This window comes from Drosophila mauritiana, chromosome 2R, assembly GCF_004382145.1.
Source record: "Drosophila mauritiana strain mau12 chromosome 2R, ASM438214v1, whole genome shotgun sequence".
In the NCBI taxonomy this organism is placed as follows: domain Eukaryota; kingdom Metazoa; phylum Arthropoda; class Insecta; order Diptera; family Drosophilidae; genus Drosophila; species Drosophila mauritiana.
In genome coordinates this window covers 17,719,880-17,743,092 of record NC_046668.1, presented here as the reverse complement: position 1 = coordinate 17,743,092, position 23,213 = coordinate 17,719,880, and the positions used below count along the sequence as shown (strand labels likewise).

Genomic DNA, 23,213 nt, shown 5'->3' with positions numbered 1-23,213 from the left:
TAAATATATATTTAAATTCGTATTATACACAAGAAAAAACACGACACACATGAAGAAGTAAACACGTAATAAATAAAAACTTGAAAATTGTACAAAATTCAAAAGTATTTGAAATGAGTTATTTTTTATTTGTATTTATTTTTTGAGTAGTAGCATTAAATGTTTGGTTTCTAGAATGAAAATTAAACATATTATTTAAATCGAATTTGAGCATAATCCGGTTTTCATAAACGAGGCCCCACTGTTATTTATGTTTGTATTTCAACGAAGTGGCATCTCTGATCAGCTGCATATATTATCGTTCCTTTGTTGTGTTTATATGTTGTGACTCAGTGCGAAACCGTGATAAAACCTGAGAATTGAAACGAAATTTAGTTGGTCACCAAAATTACAAGTGTCAAGATGTCCCTGGTTTCAGATGAGGAGTGGGTGGAGTACAAGGTGAGGCTGATATATCCTAGCGAGCGACGCAGTATCTACAAATCACTTGATTCCGCCATAGTCCAAGTTCGACAAGAACTATGAGGCGGAGGAGGATCTGATGCGTCGTAGAATCTACGCCGAGTCCAAAGCCCGGATCGAGGAACACAATCGGAAGTTCGAGAAGGGCGAAGTGACTTGGAAAATGGGAATCAATCATTTGGCTGATCTCACGCCCGAGGAATTTGCCCAGCGTTGTGGCAAGAAGGTGCCGCCAAATTAAAAGAATCTCGATTAAATCTTATTTTAAATAGTTTTCGCAAAGACAAAAATCTCTCTGTAATTCTATAAATATGCATTTGTATTTTTAAATGTTTTTCGTTCAACCACCCCCAAATAAACAACAAATCACCTGTTTTGTACATTTTAAAGAATTTGGGATTTTTGTGTTCTGGCCACTTTGGCTGGCAGAAAAACAGTTCATTGAGTTTTGGTTCAATGAACGAAGTTTTTTTTATGTCTACAAAATATGCAAATAAATACATACGGCTGAGATGGTAAAATTCCATTCCAAAAATATGTATGCTTGTACGTGGTATCTATATACACTTTTAACTTAAAGCGGATTAACGCCTTTCCGCAGTGAACTAGTTCCGGTTCAGCGTTCATTGAGCGAGTCAGTGAACCGAACTGCAGTGCCGACGAGCGGCAGTTCACACACAACATTTGAAAGTTTGTAAACTTTTACTTTTTCGATCACATAGACACATCGATACACGTAGTTATTTGTTTTTATTTTGTACCAACACCAAACACCTCATATTACAAGAGCGTAACCACTCGTTTTCGGTCCAATCTCTTGCAGAATCTTGCAGTAGAACCTCACAGCCCAGCCAAACATGTCCGGAATCATGCGTGTGCCATCGATTTTGGCCAAAAATGCAGTCGCCTCCATGGTAAGTAGTCCCTGTTTTGGAAGTGAAAACCCAGGCTCCTCTGTGGCAAACAATATGATTTAAGAGTGGTTATACAACCGGGTCTACACAGAACCCAGCAGCTCGTGATGTGACAACAGAAAAAGACCAACAAATTGGCCAAAAACGCGCCGCCCGTACTTGTGTTATGTAATTTGTGAGCAAATTGTGGCATTCAGGTGCATTAAATTTTTCCCTTTGCCAGATTATACTAATTTCCATATAGCGAATATCATTCCAAGAAAGTGTTCAGCAATTTTCCCGATTTTATAGTGGAAAGCTAGGTGTGCACCAGCGAGGTTATGTTATGCTGCCGCCCCGCCCCCTTCATCCACACTCTCCTGCAGTGACGATATCGTGCATTTGGGCATTTTGTGCAACAAAATGCAGTTGAAACACTTGGTTTTGGATGCACGACACGCCTTGAAAAGCTTTATAAGTACCGCTCAATCGGAAGATTCGCACAAGAGAGGATAGTAATATATAGTAAATCAAATGAGAGGAAAGCAGAGAGAGAGGGAGAGAGAGAGAGATGGAGGCACGTCACAGAACTAACAGCTGATTATACAATGGAGCTAATTGATCGCCGTGCTGATCTACCCCGCCCCCTTCCGTCAAAAACCCCGTCCGAAAAATGCCAGTTCAATTATTTAATTTGTTTATTACATAAGCGGTTATCACTGCAAGTCGCTCTTTCTGTTTTATCAACCTATCTCGCGGACGTCATCAAAAGATACTATCTCCACTTGTATCTACACCTTTTTGCATTTAAATTTAACTAACGGACGGAATTTTAGTTGCAACTACGTTTTGTGCACTTTCCGGTATTAATTTTTTTGTAATTTTATGATAAGATAACACTAAGCTATTTCAGATACGCAAATAATGTGGGTATTCGTGAAACTGTATATTTCAATTTAATTAATAGAAATTGAGTAAACATTCCCTTTAAGGCATGACAACACAGGCAGTAATCTTTAAGTCTGAGTTTACGTAATTTTTTCGCAAACGATTGTGAATTATCGTTGAATGACTAAAGCAAACAATAAGTTGATAGCTTTATTGTTAAACCGGGCTTTCAACTTAGAAAATATTTCAATCTAAAAATTCACAATGATTTTGGAGATATATTTGACATATTTTTCATAGAAAATGATTTCGAGATATCAATCCCATATATATTTCAATTACCCATCTCTTAATTATCCCAATTTATATCTTGCAGCAACGTGCCGCAGCCGTTGGAGTGCAGCGCAGTTACCACATCACACACGGCCGCCAGCAGGCCTCGGCGGCGAATCCGGACAAGATATCGAAGCAGTACCCGGTGGTGGATCACGCCTACGATGCGATCGTCGTGGGAGCAGGAGGAGCTGGCTTGCGGGCGGCTTTTGGCCTGGTGGCTGAGGGATTCCGCACGGCGGTGATCACCAAGCTGTTCCCCACCCGCTCGCACACGATCGCCGCCCAGGGCGGTATCAATGCAGCTCTGGGCAACATGGAGGAGGACGACTGGAAGTGGCACATGTACGACACGATCAAGGGCTCCGATTGGCTGGGCGACCAGGATGCCATCCACTACATGACGCGCGAGGCGCCCAAGGCTGTCATCGAGCTGGAGAACTACGGCATGCCCTTCTCGCGTACCCAGGACGGAAAGATCTACCAGCGCGCCTTCGGTGGACAGAGTCTGAAGTTCGGCAAGGGCGGTCAGGCCCATCGCTGCTGTGCTGTGGCTGATCGTACTGGTCACTCGCTGCTGCACACGCTCTACGGTCAATCGCTGAGCTACGACTGCAACTACTTTGTGGAGTACTTTGCCCTGGATCTGATCTTCGAGGACGGCGAGTGCCGTGGTGTGCTGGCCCTGAACCTGGAGGATGGCACACTGCACCGATTCCGTGCTAAGAACACGGTCATTGCCACCGGCGGATATGGACGAGCATTCTTCTCCTGCACCTCGGCGCACACTTGTACCGGTGACGGTACCGCCATGGTTGCCCGCCAGGGTCTGCCATCTCAGGATCTGGAGTTCGTGCAGTTCCATCCTACTGGCATCTACGGCGCCGGCTGTCTCATCACCGAGGGCTGCCGCGGTGAGGGTGGTTACCTGATCAACGGTAATGGCGAGCGCTTCATGGAGCGCTATGCTCCTGTGGCCAAGGATCTGGCCTCCCGCGACGTCGTCTCGCGGTCGATGACCATCGAGATCATGGAGGGTCGTGGCGCTGGACCCGACAAGGATCACGTGTACCTGCAATTGCACCACTTGCCGCCCAAGCAGCTCGCGGAGCGTCTGCCTGGCATCTCCGAGACCGCCATGATCTTCGCCGGTGTTGATGTGACCCGCGAGCCCATCCCCGTGTTGCCCACCGTGCACTACAACATGGGCGGTGTGCCGACCAACTATCGCGGCCAAGTAATCACCATTGACAAGGATGGCAAGGATGTGATTGTGCCGGGACTGTATGCCGCTGGTGAGGCTGCTTCCAGCTCGGTGCATGGTGCCAATCGTTTGGGTGCCAACTCTCTGCTAGATCTGGTGGTCTTCGGACGTGCGTGCGCCAAGACCATCGCCGAGCTGAATAAGCCTGGTGCACCGGCGCCCACCCTTAAGGAAAACGCTGGCGAGGCCTCTGTTGCTAACCTCGATAAGCTGCGCCATGCCAACGGCCAGATCACCACCGCCGACCTGCGTCTGAAGATGCAGAAGACCATGCAGCATCATGCTGCTGTGTTCCGCGATGGTCCCATCCTGCAGGACGGTGTGAACAAGATGAGGGAGATCTACAAGCAGTTCAAGGACATCAAGGTTGTCGATAGGTGAATATAAAGAAAAGTATTTTTTTGGTTCCGTCTAACATTCCTTGACTTTAAAGGTCGCTTATCTGGAACTCTGATCTGGTGGAGACGCTGGAGCTGCAGAACCTGTTGGCCAATGCCCAGATGACTATTGTGAGCGCTGAGGCGCGCAAGGAATCGCGAGGTGCCCACGCCCGTGAGGACTTCAAGGTTCGCGAGGATGAATACGTAAGTTACTATTGTACTCAGTCCCTGAACTTCTTATCATGGAACAACATGTATTGCAGGATTTCAGCAAGCCCCTCGAGGGTCAGCAGAAGAAGCCCATGGACCAGCATTGGCGCAAGCACACGCTCTCGTGGGTGTGCAATGACAACGGAGACATTACGCTGGATTACAGAAACGTGATCGATACCACGCTGGACAACGAAGTCTCTACTGTTCCACCAGCGATTCGCTCCTATTAAATAAAGACTTGGAGTTGCAGAACACCGGCATATACACACCATACCATCACGCAATCACTCGTACGGATGTCTACTTAAACGTCTTTGTGGGCGCCAGTAAATAAATTTTGTCAAATCGCAATATGTTACCAATTGGTAACTGGGAACTCGGCAGCGGTTCCGGGCATTTTGTGATGAAACGTAAATCCCGATTTTCTATACACCTATAAATCTTTCAAATCTTTATTAGTACTCCGCTGATTCTATATATTTTCACTGTAAGCTGCCCTCCATTTGGTTACTGTTTGGTTGTCGGTTATTTACATTATTACATAAGCGAAAAATGTGTGTGAGTAGAAAACGAGAGGTCTGAGGCGATATTGACTACGCAGCCTGTTTAGAAGCAAATGAAAACAAATCCAACTACACTTTTCTAGTATTTGTTAAACTTATTAAATTATTAAAACGAAAACGTGTAAAAACAATAAAAAAGAACAAAAGTCGAAACGTTTGCTATACATTAAATAAATGTAATGAAGATTAAGTGCGCAACTAAATGACTTCTTCACTTAGCCGCGGAATACGTGAATTTGATTGGCGCTAACATCCAGTTGACTCAAAATATCTACGGCAGCGGTATTGAAACCACTTGGTCCACAAATGAGCACATAAGTACATCTTTCCGGCTGATTTTTCAGGAACATAGGTGTTAGCAGCTCCAGCGATATTCTTTGTGGATTATCCTCCGATTGGGAGAGATAGTTAGTGCAGCTGAATCTTACGTCGTCGGTGTGTAGTTCATGGAGTTTCTCCTTCAACCAAATATCCTCAGTGGTTTTGTTAAAGTACAACAATTGCAAGCTTTCACTGTAAATTTGGGAAATAAGTAAGTTTTTTCGGCAGTGATTTTTAAGAACTCACATTCGGTTTGTATTTCTCTTTAAGATGGGTTGAATTAGGCTAAGAATGGGCGTTAATCCGCTTCCCGCTGCTAGGAGTAGAATATTTCTGTGTGCAGTGAGATCAGAGAGCTGGAAAGATCCACGTGGCGCACTCCAATGGACACGAGATCCAGGTTCAAGCTTATGCAGGTGACTGGAGACGTGTCCGTTCGGATACCTTTTGATCAGAAAGTGTAAGCATTCTGATCTGGATGATAAGTTGTTCTCTAAACGTAGATAGGAGTGATCCACAGGTGTGTAGCTGCGCTGAATTACTCGTCCCTCCAGTGGGACTTCTATATCCACATGGTAACCCACCGGCAGGACCATCAGAACCTCCTGCCCAACGCTTTGCAGACTTAGTTCGAAGGAGTCGTGATTGAAATCTTTGCTGTGAACTACTTCATACTCGAAAGTTTCATCATGTAAGCGGCTAGAGTCCAATCTATTGGACACATGTGTTCCATACGTTGGCCATGGTTCCGCTTCCGCCTTGACGAAGACTAACTCAATTTTCCCCGTCTCCAAACCGATTTTCGCTACCTTTGGAGGCCATTCTACATTGTTGGTCAGTTGAAAATCAAAGTTGTGCCAATTTTGCTGGACTAGAACACGTACAATCAGTTGCTGGAGGTCCTTTCGCCGAACAACCAGGCCTGGATTGGCCAGGCTGCGCGTGTAGAAGATCAGGGTGAGTTCGCTCCTCTGCTGAATCCAATCAAAGCGTGGCACTATTTCCGGAGGCTGCAATATCACATTGGTTATCTGAGGACTTTCCTTGGCAGGTTTTGTCTCATTCTCTTTTAGTGGTCCCACGTAGCACTTCCCTAACAATTGTGGATAGTTCACCCAGGCGTGCACCTCATCGAACAATTTGGTGGCATCGCGACCAACTCCACGCATTAGCTCGTCCACTCCGCCCGGATGAAAGTCCATGTAGCGGGTGACATTGAAGACACGACCACGAATTGCCATCCAGGCGTCGTCGACCTTGTTGTGCCGGGCCAATTCTGTTCGCGACACGGGCACCACGCGCCCTCCTGTTCCCGATAGATCCGCTCCAGAATTGCACAGGCGTATCCAGTTCATCAGGGAGTAGCCCGGCTTCAGGGCGCACTTGTTGCGCGGATTACCAGTGGCCGATCCAGAAGCGGAGGATCCATTGGAGTTCAGCTTTTGTGGCGCAGTGACGGGCAACTGGAGGCCACCGCCGGATCCTGCAGGAGCCATCAGCTGGGGTGGCCTCAGAGGTTGGGTACTGGCGGGGGGTTTAAGGGACGGATCGGACATGACTAGTCCAAGAAAATGGCAATCGCACAAAAATCAACAAGCTGTTTAGTGAGGAGTAGTGAAAGGCGAACAGCTGTATTTTGCTTTTGGTTTTGAGAACCAGTTGCGGAGTATAAATGAACTAGTTTCACGGAACTTGGCGGTTCTATTTAAAAATGCCTGCTTCTATAGAGAATACTCAATTGAAGTGGATTTAGCTTGAAAATAAATGAAAGTTTATTAGTAACTCTTTTAGTAAATAATTATTATGATCTGTTTAAATATTCTTAGATAGATAAATAAAATTTTGCAATTTATTTAATAAGGTGATGGATTTACTGACGGAATAGCTTTCCACTTGAAAAAATTATATAGTTTCATTTAATGCTCCATAAAATAAATATCTTAATATTAATAAGAAGAAGTTGTATGCTTTTAAATTAAAAGCAAAATTATTGAAAAAAGTGCATTAACATTTTAATTTATACAAATTTCTGCGGCAGCTTCTCACGCCTTTTTTTAACCGATAAGGAATCTTTATGATGACCCACCGCAACCTAATTGCTGTTACTGATTATATGGCTAACCGCTCGAGTGGCGTTAAAGGCCGTTTATGAGGTCCTATAATTCTTGATGAACTAACTAATTGTTTTTTATGGCACTAGAAAACTGGGAATATAACCACCCACTTTAATTTCTTCATGTGCATGAGCACAAAGGATAGGTGAGACTTAAATTGATGGTGATTAATATGTAAAAATCTATAATATAATCATAGTTCACATGAGCCAAGTGTTTTTTTCAACATATTTTTATTAATATATACAAGAGTTAAATTTAATTAGTATAATATATTTTAAAATATGTATTTCTTATACATAGCTGGCCACTGAATACTGACAGCATAGTCGGGAATGGAGTTGGCAAACCTGATGGACTCATCATCGCCTTTCACGTGCATGTAGTGCGTCGAGATTCCCAACTGGAAGAGTGGGACAGTGAAGTCGCCATCTGCTTTCTGTTGAAATAAATACAAATAAAATATAGAATTAAAAGATAATGGTATTACTCGCATACCTTAAGAACGATGCGGAAGCGCAGTGGAGTATTATCGATACCGAAGGAGTAGTAGATGTGGTACGGAGGTGAATTGGTTGTTAGGTATTCCTTGAGGAAGGACCAGTCGGAGATGATCACATCCTCGTTGGGATGAATGAAAATGCTGGTGTGATCCGAGGTCTCCAGTTCAAACTCCATTTGAACAGTCTTGCCATCAGCCAGAACAGTTTTGTTAAGTTGCTTTAGGATCGGTTCAGCTGGTGTCCAAACGGGATTCTTTCGCGGCAGCCACATGGTAGTCTCCATGGCCTCCACCCATCGGTGATCGTACAGTGGCATGCCGCACATCATGTACTTGGCACAATCGGATGTCATGTTGACCAGACCAGTGAGATCCACATTGGACTTTAGCAACGGAGTAAGTCCGCGACGATCCTGCACGTTAAACAGATATCCACTCTCATCCTTGCTCACTGTTCCATCATACTCGTAGAAAACGCGGCGCACTTGCTGAAAACGATCATGATGTTAGTGATAGTTATCTGAATCTTTATGAAACCATAAAGGCTTATAACTAACCAGGTAGGGCACTCGCTGTACGTTGGTTTTGGGGCGGTAGGGGAATCCAATGTCGGTGGAGCTGGCAATATATACACCGGCGGCAGTTGCGGCCAACAGACCGATCAGAACGAATCCGGATCGGCGGGACATGTTGACCAGTAAAATCTAGGGATAGTTTTGTTACTTTTGGTTAACTTAATGAACTTATGCAGTAGATATTCTTACCAAAAATCCCATGGACAATATAGTACCCAGGGCAGTCAAAGCTCCGATTATCAAGTCAGGATTGGTGTCCCTAAAATAGTATACATCTTAGAATTACTTATCTATCTAAGTGCTAATTTACTTACACTCCAAAGCGACCCATCATTGGCGTGAGTATCACAATGAAGCAGTAGAAGAGATAGCTGTTGTACATGAACGGGGCAACCTGGACAATTTTCAATATACCTGTCCAGGAATAGCCACGATCATGCAGGGTGGTCAGTAGATTGAAGGCCAATGGGATTACGTAGAATGCCAGCGTCCATGTAATGACATAGGTGGTGCGCAATCCATAGTAATTGATGGCAATGCAGAGAATGGAAAGCACTGCAGCGTGTCCGTGGAGTGCCAGTTGAACTTGCTGGGCAAAGCATACCTTCTCCTGTTTAGATATTCAACATTACTATCCCAAAGTACCATGAACCATGCCATGAACTTACGGTATTCGCCAACTTCAGATAGATATAACTGGGCAGAGTAAGGCCCAGAAGACTGGGACATATGTACAACCCAATCAGGAGCGATGGAGTGGCGAAGTAGCTAAGAGAGAAGCCGTATTTGTCCAGGCCATAAGCCACCAAAAGCGGCAGAGCCAATGCCAAGACAAAGGCGATGAGCTGCACCACAAGAACCAGGATGAAGGTGCTCAGGATCTGTTCGGAGCTGACACTTGATTTTTCCGCTATGCGCAGCAAGGAGATATATATCAGGATTATTGCTGCAGCAGCCGCGGCATAATTTAGCTTCACACCGACATCGGCGGAATAGCTGATCAGATACAATCCCAGGACATCGAAAAAGATGGTGTTGCCCGTCGGATTTGCCTGATTTTAGAAACATTACATAATTTAACAAGAGTTTTTTTTTACATAAAACACTGGCACCTACGCTCAGATCACGCAGTTCGGTGGCATTGGACAGAGTTTGAACCAAACCAAGAAGATTGTCTCCTGTGTTCTGCAGAGCTGCCCGTGGAATCACATCGATGCGATCATACTTGGTATGATAGACGAATCCATTGATGCACTGGCCAATGTCCAGACCTAACATTAAAGTTTGCCTAGTTATATACAACCAAATAATCAATAATTAGCTTAGCTTACCAATAAGGTTTCCGTATTCAACAAAAATATCGAAATCAGTGTAAGATGGAACAAGTCCAGTTTGAAAGATTTCCTCAGCCATGGTGGTGGAGAAATAATGCTTGGCGCCATCCTTATATATCTGCAAGATATCACATGAACAGCTAGATATATAGATAGTTTCTTAAGTAACTGGAGGATGTATTACCTTAACCAACCATGGATAATTTGGGCCAGATTGGAACATTAGTTCGCGACCTCCACTGCCAGCTGCATCCAGATTAATGACCGCCCTTGTGGGAAATATCTTTCATAAGTTCTATAAACATAATATCTAACTACTCCTTGAACTTACTTGCAATTCTTAGCCCATTTATGGTAGGCAATGAATCCGTGAGATGCCTGCAGCGAATTTTCCTCGGATCCATTGATTAAGAAAACAATGGGGTGCTCGAATGATTTTCTCGATGATGAAATCACTCGGAGCACTTCCAATATGGAGACCACCATGTGTCCATCGTCTCCGGTGGAGGGACTAGTGGGCTGGGAGTCGAAGTGGCTGTTCACCAGGATGTAGTTTTCACTGGTGGTGCCCTTGGGCGTGAGCTTAACCACCACGTTCTGAATGCCTTGGTACATGTTGACCAGATTCCATTTCACATACGCACCGTAGGCCTGCTGCAAATCAATTTCCATATCAAACAGATCCTCTTGAATATTATCCTTAATCAGATTTAATTCTTTTAGCAGGAACTGTACGGTCTTGTGCTCGTTTTCATCACTTCCAACCACTTTGGTGCCGATAGCCTCGAAATCATAAAGATTGGCCTGCGCCCTTTCGGCAATGAACCCTCCTTTGGGGGCATCCTCCACTGTCAGCGGTTCGGGAAGTCGGTAAAACAGTGGCTTCACCACGGCAATGAAGAGCAGTGCCCAAAACAGGACAATGCCACCAGCAAAGTACCAGGGTAGTTGAAAGTATCCTTTGTGTTTTCTTCCATGTTTCCGGGAGTATGTTTTGACTCCTTCCTCGACGGGTTCGTCTAAAATCTGAAAAATCAGTCCAAAGTCACTTACTTAGCTACTTAATTATTTAGAGCTAATATTATAGAAGTTAGCTTCCTAATTAGTAAAGGAATACTTACAAGTTTTTCCATGTCACCCATTTTTTCGTTTTGCAGACCCTGCCTTTCTTTAATATGGGAGTCAAAACTAGACTGACTTGATTTCTATGCTAAACGCTTTTATATCCCAAAAATTATCAAAACTTCGTAATCATATCTTGAAATTTTATAGCACAAAATATAAGCATTGCGAGAGTCGCTAAAGCAGAATCAATACTTTTTAAGCAATAAAACCCATAAAACCTATAATAGAGTTAAATTTGATTGTAAATTTATTCTTCTTCAACATTTTTTTAGCTAGTGGATTAATTCGGCTTGTCTTTTTTAAATATTTCCCATATATATTACCATTTATTGGTTCAAAGTCAATTCATGTCTAACTTATTTTTCAAACCCACCTCCTCTTTGAAAATTGAAATTGCCCTTGAATAGTCTACGGATTTTAATGTGCATAATAACCATTAAAAGATATGACTATCTGGTAACTTAAGCGAATTCGATTTCTCGCACAGATCTTGGTGATTAGATATGGTTTGTAATCAGGACCAGGGCAACGCACCTTAAGTTGTTACCAAAAGAAATCGATTCACTTAATTGCTGGTAAAATCAATTATCAACACTTGTTTTATGGGTTCATAAATTTTTATATGGAACACGCGTTTGATAATAAAATACATATTTATCAGGTGTACAAGTATGAAATGTCGTTTTTTTTTAAATCAAAAACCCGTTAAATTTTGTGGAAAAAGAAAAAATCATTTATTCAAAGTATTTGCCGTCGCTAGCTACACATTTTTCCCATCTCTCGGGCAATTTGTGGATTCCACGCCAGTAGAACTCATCGTCTTTTGCGGCGAACCATTCATCGAGCCATTTTTTCACACTTTCGTAAGAATCGAAGCGCTGCTCAGCGAGTGCGTGTCCCATCGAAGCGAATAGGTGGTAATCGGATGGGGCCAGGTCTGGTGAGTAAGCCGCATGCGGAAGCACTTCCCAATTGAGTGTTTCCAACGTGTCGCGAACCGCTCTTGCCGTATGTGATGGAGCGTTGTCATGGAGAAAAATGACCCTGTGTTGTCTTTTTTGATATTCCGGTCGTTTTCTCTGAAGCGCACGGTTCAAATTGATCAATTGTTGTTGGTAGCATGCCGTATTCACCGTTTCGCCGGGTTTCAAGAGCTCATAGTAAATGACACCGCTCTGATCCCACCAAACACAGAGCATCGTCTTCTTGCCAAAGCGATTCGGTCGAGCAGTCGATGTGGCCGGTTGTCCAGGATCAACGTATGACTTTTTACGTTTAGGATTAACAAAAAAGATCCATTTTTCATCGCCAGTAACGATACGATGCAAAAACGACTTCCTTTTGTATCGTGAAAGCAAAATTTCGCATGTGTTTTTGCGCATCTCCATCTGCCTCTCGTTCAACTCATGTGGCACCCATCTACCGACCTTCTGAATCTTTCCCATCTCTCGCAAGCGATTGGAAACTGCTTGTTGACTTTCTTCCAACTGCTCTGCGAGTTGTTTTTGCGTTTGAGCATCGTCTTCATCCAATAATGCTTGCAGTTCGGCGTCTTCGTACCTTTTTGGCGGTTTTCCGTGCTCTTTGTCGTCGACGTCAAAATCACCACTTTTGAAGCGTTGAAACCACCGTTCACACGTTTTCACAGTTGGTACTTGTTCGCCAAAGGCTTCAACAAGCATTCGGTGCGATTCCGCAGCTGTTTTCTTCAAATGAAAACAGAAAATTAATACTGTCCGCGTTTGCTCTTTATTCGGCACGAAACTCGACATGTTGACTGCACTGAGAGTAAACAATTATGACGCTCAATTTGCGCCAAACTATGGTGGTTCGACAGTCAAGGTTGACACTTCACAAGGTCAAAGTTTTATGACAATCGATAAATATTTACGTTTGCGAGACATCTATATGTTCGAACCGACATTCCCTACTTGTACACCTGGTATACTACATATTTAAGCTGTTAAATTTGCATTATATCATTATCTAAACATATCCTAAAAATCAATTTCTAAAATTTATATTTATGTTTCACGACTGATAATTATGTTAAGAAAATAAGTTATAAACAATATAAATGGCAACGTAGACACACTTTCAATTTCAATTAAGTTAAACAATGTCGAAAATGGAATAATAAGATAGAAGATAAGAATCCATACCCATATACATACAATATGTATATAAAGAAGGTCACAACTACTCATACCTCTTATATTGATTATTAGAATACAGGTTTTTTTATTTTTGAAGACCGCCCGTAAATAAGTTTTAAAGGTACATATAGTTTTAATTCAATGCTTAGCAGTTCATTTTATTGTTCGACTTGTATTTATATAAGTATTTTCGGTATCGAGATCGAAGTCCTTAGAAAATGTACCGTTGGTAGGAAGCTGGCCAATCCACTGGGGCAGCAAATGATGGAATCTTCTGGGCAAACTCTTGACTTATTGCATCGCCTTTGTTGCCAATGAAATGGACGGACAATCCGATTTGACACAAGGGTACGTTGAAGTCGCCATCGAGTTTCTATGAAATATAAGCAAAGATTATTTCAAAGTACTTCGCATGTGGATTCACCTGGCACTCACATAAAAGTCAATAGAGAAAGTCAATGCCGAGTTGTTCTTGCCATATGAGAAGTACAGATGGGAGGTCGACTGCTGGCCAATGTAACTCTCGGGCAGGCTCCAGTTTGAAATGGTAACATCTTCAAGCGGCTGGATAAACACACTGGCATGATCAGAAGTATCTGATTTGAAATTCATGCGCATTATATTGTTTCCCAGTTCAATTTTGGACACAAGCTCAAGTTCCGTCTCATAGGGTGGAATGATTTCTTGTTCTCTCGGTAGCCACATTATCTGCAGACGATTCTTAACCCATCGGTGATCATATAGTGGAAATCCGCACATCATAACCGTATCACAGTCCGCAGCAATGCTGACCAATCCAGTCGTATTCAACTTGGAGAGCTTCAGGGGAGCTGGTCCCCGACGATCCTGGAAGTTGAACAGATAGCCGGAGTCATTCTTCACAACTGTGCCATCGTATTCGTAGAAGATTCGTCGTACATGCTGTGAAACGAAAAAAGAACTTAAATTTTGATCATTAAAAGTGGTTAGGTTTACCAACCAGGTAGGGAAGTCGCTGAACGTTGGTCTTTGGACGGTAGGGAAAACCAATTTGGGTGGAGCTAGCCGTGTAAATGGTCACAGCACTTATGGCCAACAAGGTGAGCAGGATCAGACTGGGACGACGGAACATGTTAACTAGGGGTATCTACAATGATACAATAATGATGGAATAAATACAGGTATTTAAAATAGGCTGGTGTATCCTTTTTTCTTACCACGAAACCCAAAGCCAAAATGGTTCCCAAAGCACACAAAGCCGATATAATCAAATCCGGGTTGGTTGCTCTGCAAAAAAAGAAGATTTAATAGCTTCAGTCCTCATGATCCGTCCAATGATCTATGAACTCACCTGCCGAAACGACCCATCATGGGTATCAGAGTCACCACGAAACAGTAAATCAAATAGCTATTGTAAAGGAAGGGAACGACTTGGAATATCTTGAGCACACCGGTCCAGGAGAAGCCGCGATCGTGCAGAGTGGTCAGCAGATTAATGGCCAAGGGAATGACGTAGAAGATGAGTGTCCAGGTGGGCACATAGGCGCTACGCAGACCATAAACGGTCAATCCAATGTCCAGGATAGCCAGCACTGCAGCGTGTCCATGGAGAACCAGTTGCAGATGTTGAGCAAATCCAACCTTTTCCTGCAAGGATACGAACATTATATATATTTTCTATATTTCATACAACTTAAAGCCTTCACTACTTACACTTCGTTGCAACTTCAGGTAGATGAAGGATGGCAGGCTCAATCCCAGTAGACTCGGGCAAATGTAGAGCCCGATTAGCAGGACCGGAGTGCTGAAGTAAGTAATGGATAGTCCGTACTTATCGAAAACATAGGCTACGACTATGGGCAGACCGAGTCCCAGTACAAAAGCTATAATCTGCAGCACAAAGATCAAAATGAACCAGCAGAGAACGTGTCCTGTGGACACACGGGAAATGCTTGCTGTACGCCAAATGGATAGGAAAATCAGGACAAGTGCTACTCCGGCCACGGAATAATTGAGAATAACGCCATTGCTCTCCGTATAGCTAATGAAGTACAGTCCCAGGACATCGAAAAAGATGGCATGTCCTGTCGCATAAGCCTAAAATATATCGATGAAATGCAATGATTCCTTGAGATTTATTCATCTTACCGCTGTGTTATCCAGTTCCGTAGAATTGGCTATGGATCGCACCAGACCAAGCAAATTATCGCCCGTATTTTGTATGGAACCTCTGGGAATGTTGGAGAATTGATCGTACTTGGTGTGATAGGCGAAACCATTGATGAACTTGGCCATGTCCAAACCTTCAAGTTAAATTGTATTGTATTTACTTAAATATTCTATTCAAATATATGCAAAATGCTTACCAATAAGATTTCCATACTTGACAAAGATACCGAAATCAGTATCGGAGGGCAGGATGCCTGTTTGGAAGATTTCCTCAGCCATTGTGGTAGCCAGATAGTGTGGTGCATTATTTTTGTATTTCTACAAGAAGTTTATACTTTAGTGCATGAAATCGGAAATATTTGTAAGTTATAGTTACTTCTACTAGCCAAGGGCTATTGGGTCCAGTTTGGAATACTATATCACTACCACCATTGCCAGCTGCATCCAAATTGAGAACCACCCTGAATATGACATTGTTATTAGTTATTAAGTGTATATAAAGTTAATAAGTTTTTAGGCTTACTTGCAGTTTTTAGCCCATTTGTGTTGGGTAATGAAGCCATGCGAAGCTTGCAGTGGATTCTCCTCGGCTCCGTTCAGTAGAAAGACGACTGGATGTCTGATGGTTTGCTTGGTCGAGCACATTACTCGCAGGACCTCCAGGATGGCGACCACCATCTGACCAGCATCGCCGGCTGATGGACTAGTCGGCTTGGAATCGAAGTGACTGTTGACGAGCAGGTAAGTGGTACTCGTGGTATTCTTGGGACTCAGCTTGATGACAATGTTCTGCACGCCCTGATACATATTGACCATGGTCCAATGAATATAGGAACCCGAGACTTCTTGCAGATCCACTTCCATGTCGAAGTAGTCGTCCAGGCAATTCTCCTGTATCTCATTCACCAGGCCCATCAGATAGTCGACCGTTTTGTTCTCATTGTTATCACTGCCAACGACCTTGGTACCGATTTCGGCCAGTTTGTAAAGATTGTTTTGGGCACGTTCGGCGATGAAGACGCCCTTGGATGCATCCTCAATGGTCAATCCCGTGGGAATGCTGTAAAAGAGTGGTAATACCACAGCCGAGAAGAGGAGCGCCCAAAACAGTAGAAAACCAGTGGCCAAGTACCAGGGTCCTCGTAAGTCCTGTTCCTGGTTTCTGATCTTTTTGGAGGATGCCAAGCTAACGTCATCTTCGATTGGCTCATCAGAAATCTGTAGGACAGAAAGTTAAATATATTCAGGATAGTGTAGTATCTGAACTCCTCATTACCAGTTTGTCTTTGTCACCCATTTTATCGATCAACTTAAACAGTTCAAGTTACTGCTCTGCTTAAAATCAAACTGACTTGCTTTCTCTGAACTCAAGTTCTTTTATACCACCAAAAATCATTGGATATCAGTTAGAAGTCATAAAAATTATAATGCATTTATTATCACTTGAGCAATGTTCATGTTTAGGCAAATTATGGTTACTTATGAACTTTTAAAGTTCATAAAGATTGATTATAGCGAGGTCGGCTGATAATGAACACCATTTTTTTTTCTGGCTGAGAATATATTAGGATATATCCTTTTTTCATATTCTTAGAAAGAATCTTATTTAATTCAAGTTATAAATAAAAATATATATTTTTCAAATATTTTGTATATATTTTCTATTTAAGCAAATTAAACGTATTAACGTATTAAACGCAAAATAAATGTATTCTGTGTCTCTTTATTTAAATTATTAAAAATAAATTTCGTCTTTTAACTAATTAATTATTTCAGTGAAACATTAAAAACTGCTCTCGATAATGGGAAATAGATTTATGTTTCAATTAGTCAGTGATAACAATTCTCTATATCAATTAGGTGTACTTGCTTTTTTTGTAATATTCGGGGGTTTTACTGATTGTACCCTCCCTAATCTATACTTTTTTTTCTCATTGTTTTATCTTTATTATGGTCTAATATTCTGATTTAATTGCCGTGGGATGATTTTGAATATGTAGAGAATCATTGAACCTATAAACGCCTATCAAGATTGTAAACGATTATTGACTTCATGCGCCGTGATAAGAGCCAAACTAGACCCACCACAACCCAATTGCTGTTGATTGGGTATAAATGGGCCTGCCTGTTTCCAAGTAGACGGAACGTGCAAATACCTATTTTTGGACTTTTTAGGGCTTTAAATTAAAATAAATAAAATATATAAAAAGCTGACCGCTCCTCAAATAAACGCTTACTAATAATAAATGTTAGGCGTGGAAAGCAAAAAAAATGTGGTTTATATACACAATATAATAACCTTGTTTTTACAAGTATCGAAGCAGGAACGTACAGCTTGCCACATCCCTTCTGTAGGTAAACAATTCAACTGAGTCGCTATTTCCCTTAGTCGCATCATTTCGATCTGATTATTTCGTTTGGAAATCCGTATTCTCGCACTAAAAAGATCTCTTTCCAAATTCTCTTATAATGGATCCCAAATATTCAGCGAGCCCACTTAGTTCTCCGTTTCCAAAAAATACAATAGATAGTAGCCTGTGTTTCTAACAATATCAAATCGTACTCTGAATATGAATTTGGATTTGTTGTTCCACATACGTAATGAGTGGGTCCCATTGGACTGGTTTGTTGTACGAAAAAAAGTTCTCTAAACACTCATATTGTTTACACATTCCATGTTTATTTGTGGTAAGCAAACTTTTGCAGCAGTGATAAAGATAAAGATCAAGGTTCTCGATTGTAATTATAGTATTCGTAATGTAGTTTAATAAAATTTGGTATTTGGTATCAGATTCTATACAGTTAATGGTTAACGCTTAATGACTACAATTAGTAAATCAGATGCCATATCATTTTCGTATTGGCTTAGAAGTACCAGGTCTCGTAGGTGCCAACCCAACCCTGAATGTAGGCATACGACGGAAATCGATTGATGTAGCTGCTCAGCTTTTCGATAGCAGTGATATCCTGGGTCACCCAGTGACCCCCAATGCCAATCTCTAGGGTTGGCGTGTCAAACGTTGAGGTCGTCTTCTGTAAATAATCGTTTAACTTGTTGTTACCTAGTTAATTACTACTAGTTAGCACGCTTACTTCCACATCGATGGTGAATTCCAGAGGACTGTCGTCCAGTCCGTAGGAGAAGTACACCATGTACGGCGGTTCCGCCTGCTCTCGTATGAGAGTGTCATTGAAGGACCAGTTCAGTATCTGGGCATCGTTTTTCACATTGATGAATATTCCCATGTGCGAAGGTCCGGCCAGGGTGAAGTTGAATCTCCTCTGCGTAGGAGTCTCCAGTTCGCTAGAGTCCTGCAGGACCAGCATTGGATATTCGGCGGGTATCTCTGGCGATTCCGATGTTTCGATCCACATGCTGTACTGCCGGGCTTTGTTCCATCGATGATTGTAAAGGGGCATGCCGCAAAACATTTCCTCGTCGCAAAAGTCGCTCACTTGGTGCGCCTCCCCAATGGCATCAATGTTATCTAAAAATGGAATTTGATTTGTTAATATCAAATCAAAATCCAAACACTTTATCACAGGCTTACCTCTGGCAATCCCGAAACGACGGTCCTGTGGATAAATATACAGTCCAGACTCATCTATGCGAGTGCTTCCATCCGCATTATGCAAGCGACGATGGGCATGCTAAAAAAGTAATTATTAAACAATTACAAATTAATAACCAGCTAACAAAAGTTAAGCTTACAATTAAGGAGTAACGCTGTGGAGAAGTTTTTTCCTTGTAGGGGAATCCTGCGTTGGTGACAGCAATTATGATGAACAGAATGGTGATGCCCAGGAAGCACAGGACTATCGTTCTCGTCTTGCGGAAGAACATGATAAGCGGGGCCTGTTCGTATTTAAATAACATAAATTTAATAATTAAATTAAGTAATAAGCAGAAGATAGAATTAACTAACTTACAATGAAACCGGCAAACATGAGAGAAAATAGCCAGACCAGAGCTGCTATAACCATATCCGGATTGGTTGATGAACCCGAACGTCCTTGCATGGGCATTAGGGTCACCAGAGCCACGGTGCACAGATATGTGAAGAAGACGAAGGGCAGGATCTGGCAAACTGTGACGGCAATGGCAAACAAATAGGCTGTAAGGATGAATGGATTAAATAAGTACCTCAATAAGCTCAAAAATAGTAACTATTACTTACCCTTGCGATGCCACTTTGTAACCAGGTTAACAATTAGCGCTACAATGTCAAATAGAATGCAGAGCATTATCAGATATGCCGATCGGATGCTGAGTCCAGTCAGGGTGAGCATTATCACAATCAGGCAGATGCAGTGGGAGTGCATGAAGAGCTGGATGCGGAATCCCAGGCCCAAGGGATCCCTCTTCGTTTTCTCCAGATACAGAGCTGGCAAGATGCTCAGTCCGAACACAATGGGCGCCAAGTACAGGCCAAAGATAGTCCATGATGAGGTGAACCAGGACATCGAACGATCAACACCATCCATGAAAAGAGCCACCAGCAAGGCAAGACCAATGGCCAAAATCAGGGAGACAAACTGAATGGCAATGGTGATGGAAAACCGGAGGAGGACGCCCTTCCAGCTGCATCCGGAACGAAGGCACATAAAGTATATAGATATGCCGACACCCAGGAGAGCCAACAATGTGACCACCACATTGACAATAATGCTCGTCGTCTCCGTGTAGAAGATCATGAACCAGCCCAGAAAGTCGTAGAATATATTGTGTCCCTCGGAGTGGGCCTAAAATCAGATTGTGATTAGATTTCCCCATGTGTTACATCTCCTCCAGACTTACGGCCGTATCATCCAACTCCGGAGCATTGGCCAAAGCTCTAGCCAATGATAAGACATTATCACCAGTGTGCTGAAAGGAGGCGCGTGGAAAGGCGTTGATCCTATCGTACTTCGTGTGATACACATAACCATTGAAGATGTAAGCCATGTCCAGGCCGGGAACACCTCCGTAGTCACGAAAGATGCGAAAGTCCGTGTCCGAGGGTATGTAGCCAGCTTGAAAGAGCTCCTCGGCTAGGGTGTTGGCAAAAGGATGGGGCACATTCCGATAGTAGTTCATCAGCCACGGATGATTCGGTCCCGACTGGAAGAGAATCTCCCGCCCACCAGATCCGGCTGAGTCCAAGTTGATGAGAGCTCTGTGAAGAGTAGGGTTAATTTGTATACTTCTTAATAGAATAGCATAAAAGTCCCACTCACTTGCAGTTCTTGGCCCACTTGTGTTGCGTGATGAAGGCATGTGATGCCTGCAGAGGATTCTCCTCAGCTCCATTGAACAGGAAGACAATGGGATGAGCCAGTGGATCACCGGATTTGGCTATCACACGCATCACCTCCAACATGGTCACGACCATGGAACCATCATCGCCAGCTCCTGGACTTCCGGGCACCGAATCGTAGTGACTATTGATCAGCAGGTAGTTCTCATTGGTTGAGTTCTTCTCCGAGAGCTTCACCACCACATTCTGAATGCCCTGGTACATGTTGACCATCTCCCAGTGCATGTAGGCACCACTAGCCTGCTGGACGTCCACTTCAATTTCGAGAAGGTCGTTCATCTCGGACTCCACTTTGGCCACCTCGGCGCGCAGGAACTCCACGGCACTCTCCTCGTTGGCCATGCTGCCCACCACCCGCGGTCCAATCCTGGTCAGCTCAATCAGTGTGTCTTCGGCCCGCTGGGCAATAAAGGAATTGGGATGACTGGCTTCATCGCTGCGGGTCAGTGGGCGGGGCATGTGGTTCATCTGGGTGTTGACCAGCGAGAGGTAGAGCACAAGCCAAAAGCCGAAAAAAGCTGGTGCGTAGTACCATTGCAGCTTCTTGGGCACCTCGAAGTCCACATCGATGTGATACTTGGAATTGAACTGGAGGTAAAGATTAATAATGTAGTCAAATATTTCCACTGCTAAATACAAGTGCAATTTGAGGCGACTAAGCTTTAAGATTATCCAATAATAGCTAAGCTCATTAGGCAAACAATATCTAATCTTCGTCTGGCAGCTGCCTGTCTAACCGAAACCAAAGTGCCTGGCTAGCTTCTAGTACTTTAGGCCAATTTAGGATCTGGAACAATCCGCGTACGTCTATGCAAACCGAAGCAAGTGTCGTTACTGACGCCTCCAAACTGTCGAAATTGGCGGAGAATTGGCGAGGGTATCAGCCGGCACGTAAACTTTTATTGCCTTGCAATCCAATCCGTCTTAATCGATAAGAGTCTTCATGATTCCTTAATTTTCCCTTCTGATTTCCCGAGTAAACAATGCTCGACATTGAGAAATCGTGCTTCGTCGCGTGTTAAATTCATGATTCACGGGCGTGTGGTCACTTGAAGATTGTGAAGGAGACCATAAAGCCGCCGAAGTTGGTGTCATAAAGCGATAACGCCCCAATAAATAGGTAACGGTACCTTTTATCGCTCGGAAATGCTAAGAAATTCGCAACATTCGCTATATTGCGGCCTTTTTGAAGTAAGTCATGTTTTAATCGTTCTCCTATCTTTATGGCTTTTTATTAATAATTTGTTTTGTAATTTTTTAACTCTACTTTGTACTTTGATTGTGGATTGTACTGGTGTCCTGGCAACTAACAATGTTTAAATGCACTTCACAAATCCTAAGAGTCTTAATCTGGATTAATTCATACAAATTCCATGATTTTAGATGCTTTAATTCACATTTAGAAAATTATTTCGATTTTACTTAATTTAGTAATTTCCGACTAGATTTTGTACTTGTGTCCTGTCAACTAACAATGTTTTAGTACACTTCACAAATCTGTATAGTCTTAATCTGCATTAATTCATTAAAATTCCTCGACAGCAGCTGCTTTAATTCACATTTTGCAAATTGTTTCGATTAGATTGAGGTCATAAACTTAATAATCATCGTTTTTTAGTTGCAGGTGTTCAAATATCAATTAAAGGTGCTTCAATAGATCGCCTAAAACACTTTCTAAGTAAATTTTCATTATCCTTTTATTGACTTTTAATTTTAAATTATATATTTCACCATATTCACTTGCCATACGTACACTCATTTTTGCACAGTTATTTTCAGCACTGGTATTTCGTATATCACAGTTGTTTTATTATATTATTATCCTTCAAAAGGACTCTAGACAACTTTAACACTGCCGGACCGATACGCTTTTGTAATCCTTTGGTTCTCCCGCAACCGGGGACCTCAACCTTCGAGTGCCAATTGAGGTACCAGTCGCTCCGGTCCCCTAAAGATATATGAGGCCCAGCGGCATTGAAGGTCTGGGCAATTCGCCAACGATGGAAAAATATCGGTAGTAATGGTGATTCTTTGATATCGGAGCAGCTCTGCACGATAAACGGGTAGTTGTTCTGGGGAAAATGGGCGTGTAGTTTATTAGATTTCGATGAGCTACATGGGGGCTCCGGCAATTAGCTAACCGATTTTTATCTTTATGGCGAATGGAGCTTGTCCAGTTGTATCGTAAAGGGTGTGTGCAGAAACCAAATTTTAAGATACACGCTACGGCGGCACTGGCGAATTGGAAGTTAAACGATGTTCATAAAGTTTAGGATAGCGAAACCTAATGGTATATCGTATTGTTCCCGTAATCCCGAGATGTGACTCTTCGCTGGCGTTACCTCTGACTGACTGGCATTAGATTGCTCTGCGCCCGGGTACACCCAGATAGATACCCATTGGCAATCCGAATTCCAGCCCCACTTGTTTCGCCTTTTTTTACAGAGTTTACTAATTAATTTGTGCCCGGCAGTTGTACGATTGTCGCTGATTTCATTCCATTTTCGTTTATGTGTCATCCCACCTTTGTCTGCAGTCGATTTTGTCTCGCTTTTGCCCGTAGCATCAGGTCCTCTTCAGGGTTTTGGGTTCCGCTGATTTCGCTTGATTAACAGATTGTTGTTTACGTATTTGAATTGCTTTCG

The 23,213-nt window shown here is 42.8% G+C and overlaps 6 protein-coding genes across 9 annotated transcripts; 2 read left to right on the top strand and 4 right to left on the bottom strand.

The window, feature by feature from the left end:
* The first annotated feature begins 305 nt into the window (after positions 1–305).
* LOC117136768 (protein CTLA-2-alpha) lies at positions 306–842 on the top strand. The gene is made up of 2 exons (XM_033297812.1): positions 306–441; positions 503–842. The coding sequence occupies exons 1-2, from the start codon at positions 403–405 to the stop codon at positions 701–703; spliced, it is 240 nt and encodes a 79-aa protein (XP_033153703.1). The 5' UTR covers positions 306–402; the 3' UTR covers positions 704–842.
* A 217-nt stretch (positions 843–1,059) lies between these two features.
* LOC117136765 (succinate dehydrogenase [ubiquinone] flavoprotein subunit, mitochondrial) lies at positions 1,060–4,848 on the top strand. 2 transcript variants are annotated; one of them, XM_033297809.1, is made up of 5 exons: positions 1,060–1,152; positions 1,286–1,376; positions 2,620–4,217; positions 4,274–4,424; positions 4,484–4,848. In XM_033297809.1, exons 2-5 carry the CDS (start codon positions 1,320–1,322, stop codon positions 4,661–4,663), a joined length of 1,986 nt encoding a protein of 661 aa, XP_033153700.1. In that variant the 5' UTR covers positions 1,060–1,152; positions 1,286–1,319; the 3' UTR covers positions 4,664–4,848. The 2 variants fall into 2 exon arrangements, with proteins under 2 accessions (XP_033153700.1, XP_033153701.1); XM_033297810.1 differs by having other exon boundaries at positions 1,101–1,198.
* A 21-nt stretch (positions 4,849–4,869) lies between these two features.
* On the bottom strand, positions 4,870–6,943 carry LOC117136766 (cytochrome b5 reductase 4). Its single transcript, XM_033297811.1, has 2 exons — positions 5,564–6,943; positions 4,870–5,509 (listed from the first exon to the last, which is right to left on the bottom strand). The coding sequence occupies exons 1-2, from the start codon at positions 6,871–6,873 to the stop codon at positions 5,212–5,214; spliced, it is 1,608 nt and encodes a 535-aa protein (XP_033153702.1). The 5' UTR covers positions 6,874–6,943; the 3' UTR covers positions 4,870–5,211.
* Positions 6,944–7,708: 765 nt separating this feature from the next.
* LOC117137455 (endoplasmic reticulum metallopeptidase 1) lies at positions 7,709–10,984 on the bottom strand. 2 transcript variants are annotated; one of them, XM_033298899.1, is made up of 11 exons: positions 10,964–10,984; positions 10,174–10,868; positions 10,027–10,111; positions 9,840–9,960; positions 9,625–9,779; positions 9,177–9,560; positions 8,823–9,118; positions 8,698–8,767; positions 8,491–8,637; positions 7,930–8,421; positions 7,709–7,870 (listed from the first exon to the last, which is right to left on the bottom strand). In XM_033298899.1, exons 1-11 carry the CDS (start codon positions 10,982–10,984, stop codon positions 7,709–7,711), a joined length of 2,628 nt encoding a protein of 875 aa, XP_033154790.1. The 2 variants fall into 2 exon arrangements, with proteins under 2 accessions (XP_033154790.1, XP_033154791.1); XM_033298900.1 differs by having other exon boundaries at positions 8,823–9,112.
* A 2,350-nt stretch (positions 10,985–13,334) lies between these two features.
* LOC117136643 (endoplasmic reticulum metallopeptidase 1) lies at positions 13,335–16,612 on the bottom strand. Its single transcript, XM_033297635.1, has 11 exons — positions 16,548–16,612; positions 15,795–16,489; positions 15,648–15,732; positions 15,469–15,589; positions 15,251–15,405; positions 14,816–15,199; positions 14,454–14,749; positions 14,320–14,389; positions 14,103–14,249; positions 13,559–14,044; positions 13,335–13,496 (listed from the first exon to the last, which is right to left on the bottom strand). Exons 1-11 carry the CDS (start codon positions 16,566–16,568, stop codon positions 13,335–13,337), a joined length of 2,622 nt encoding a protein of 873 aa, XP_033153526.1. The 5' UTR covers positions 16,569–16,612.
* Positions 16,613–17,975: 1,363 nt separating this feature from the next.
* Positions 17,976–22,775, bottom strand: LOC117137864 (endoplasmic reticulum metallopeptidase 1). 2 transcript variants are annotated; one of them, XM_033299581.1, is made up of 10 exons: positions 22,710–22,775; positions 22,322–22,640; positions 20,489–21,156; positions 20,070–20,427; positions 19,450–20,014; positions 19,202–19,386; positions 18,984–19,127; positions 18,823–18,922; positions 18,365–18,759; positions 17,976–18,304 (listed from the first exon to the last, which is right to left on the bottom strand). In XM_033299581.1, exons 2-10 carry the CDS (start codon positions 22,325–22,327, stop codon positions 18,137–18,139), a joined length of 2,589 nt encoding a protein of 862 aa, XP_033155472.1. In that variant the 5' UTR covers positions 22,328–22,640; positions 22,710–22,775; the 3' UTR covers positions 17,976–18,136. The 2 variants fall into 2 exon arrangements, with proteins under 2 accessions (XP_033155472.1, XP_033155471.1); XM_033299580.1 differs by having other exon boundaries at positions 22,322–22,753.
* Positions 22,776–23,213: the final 438 nt, after the last annotated feature.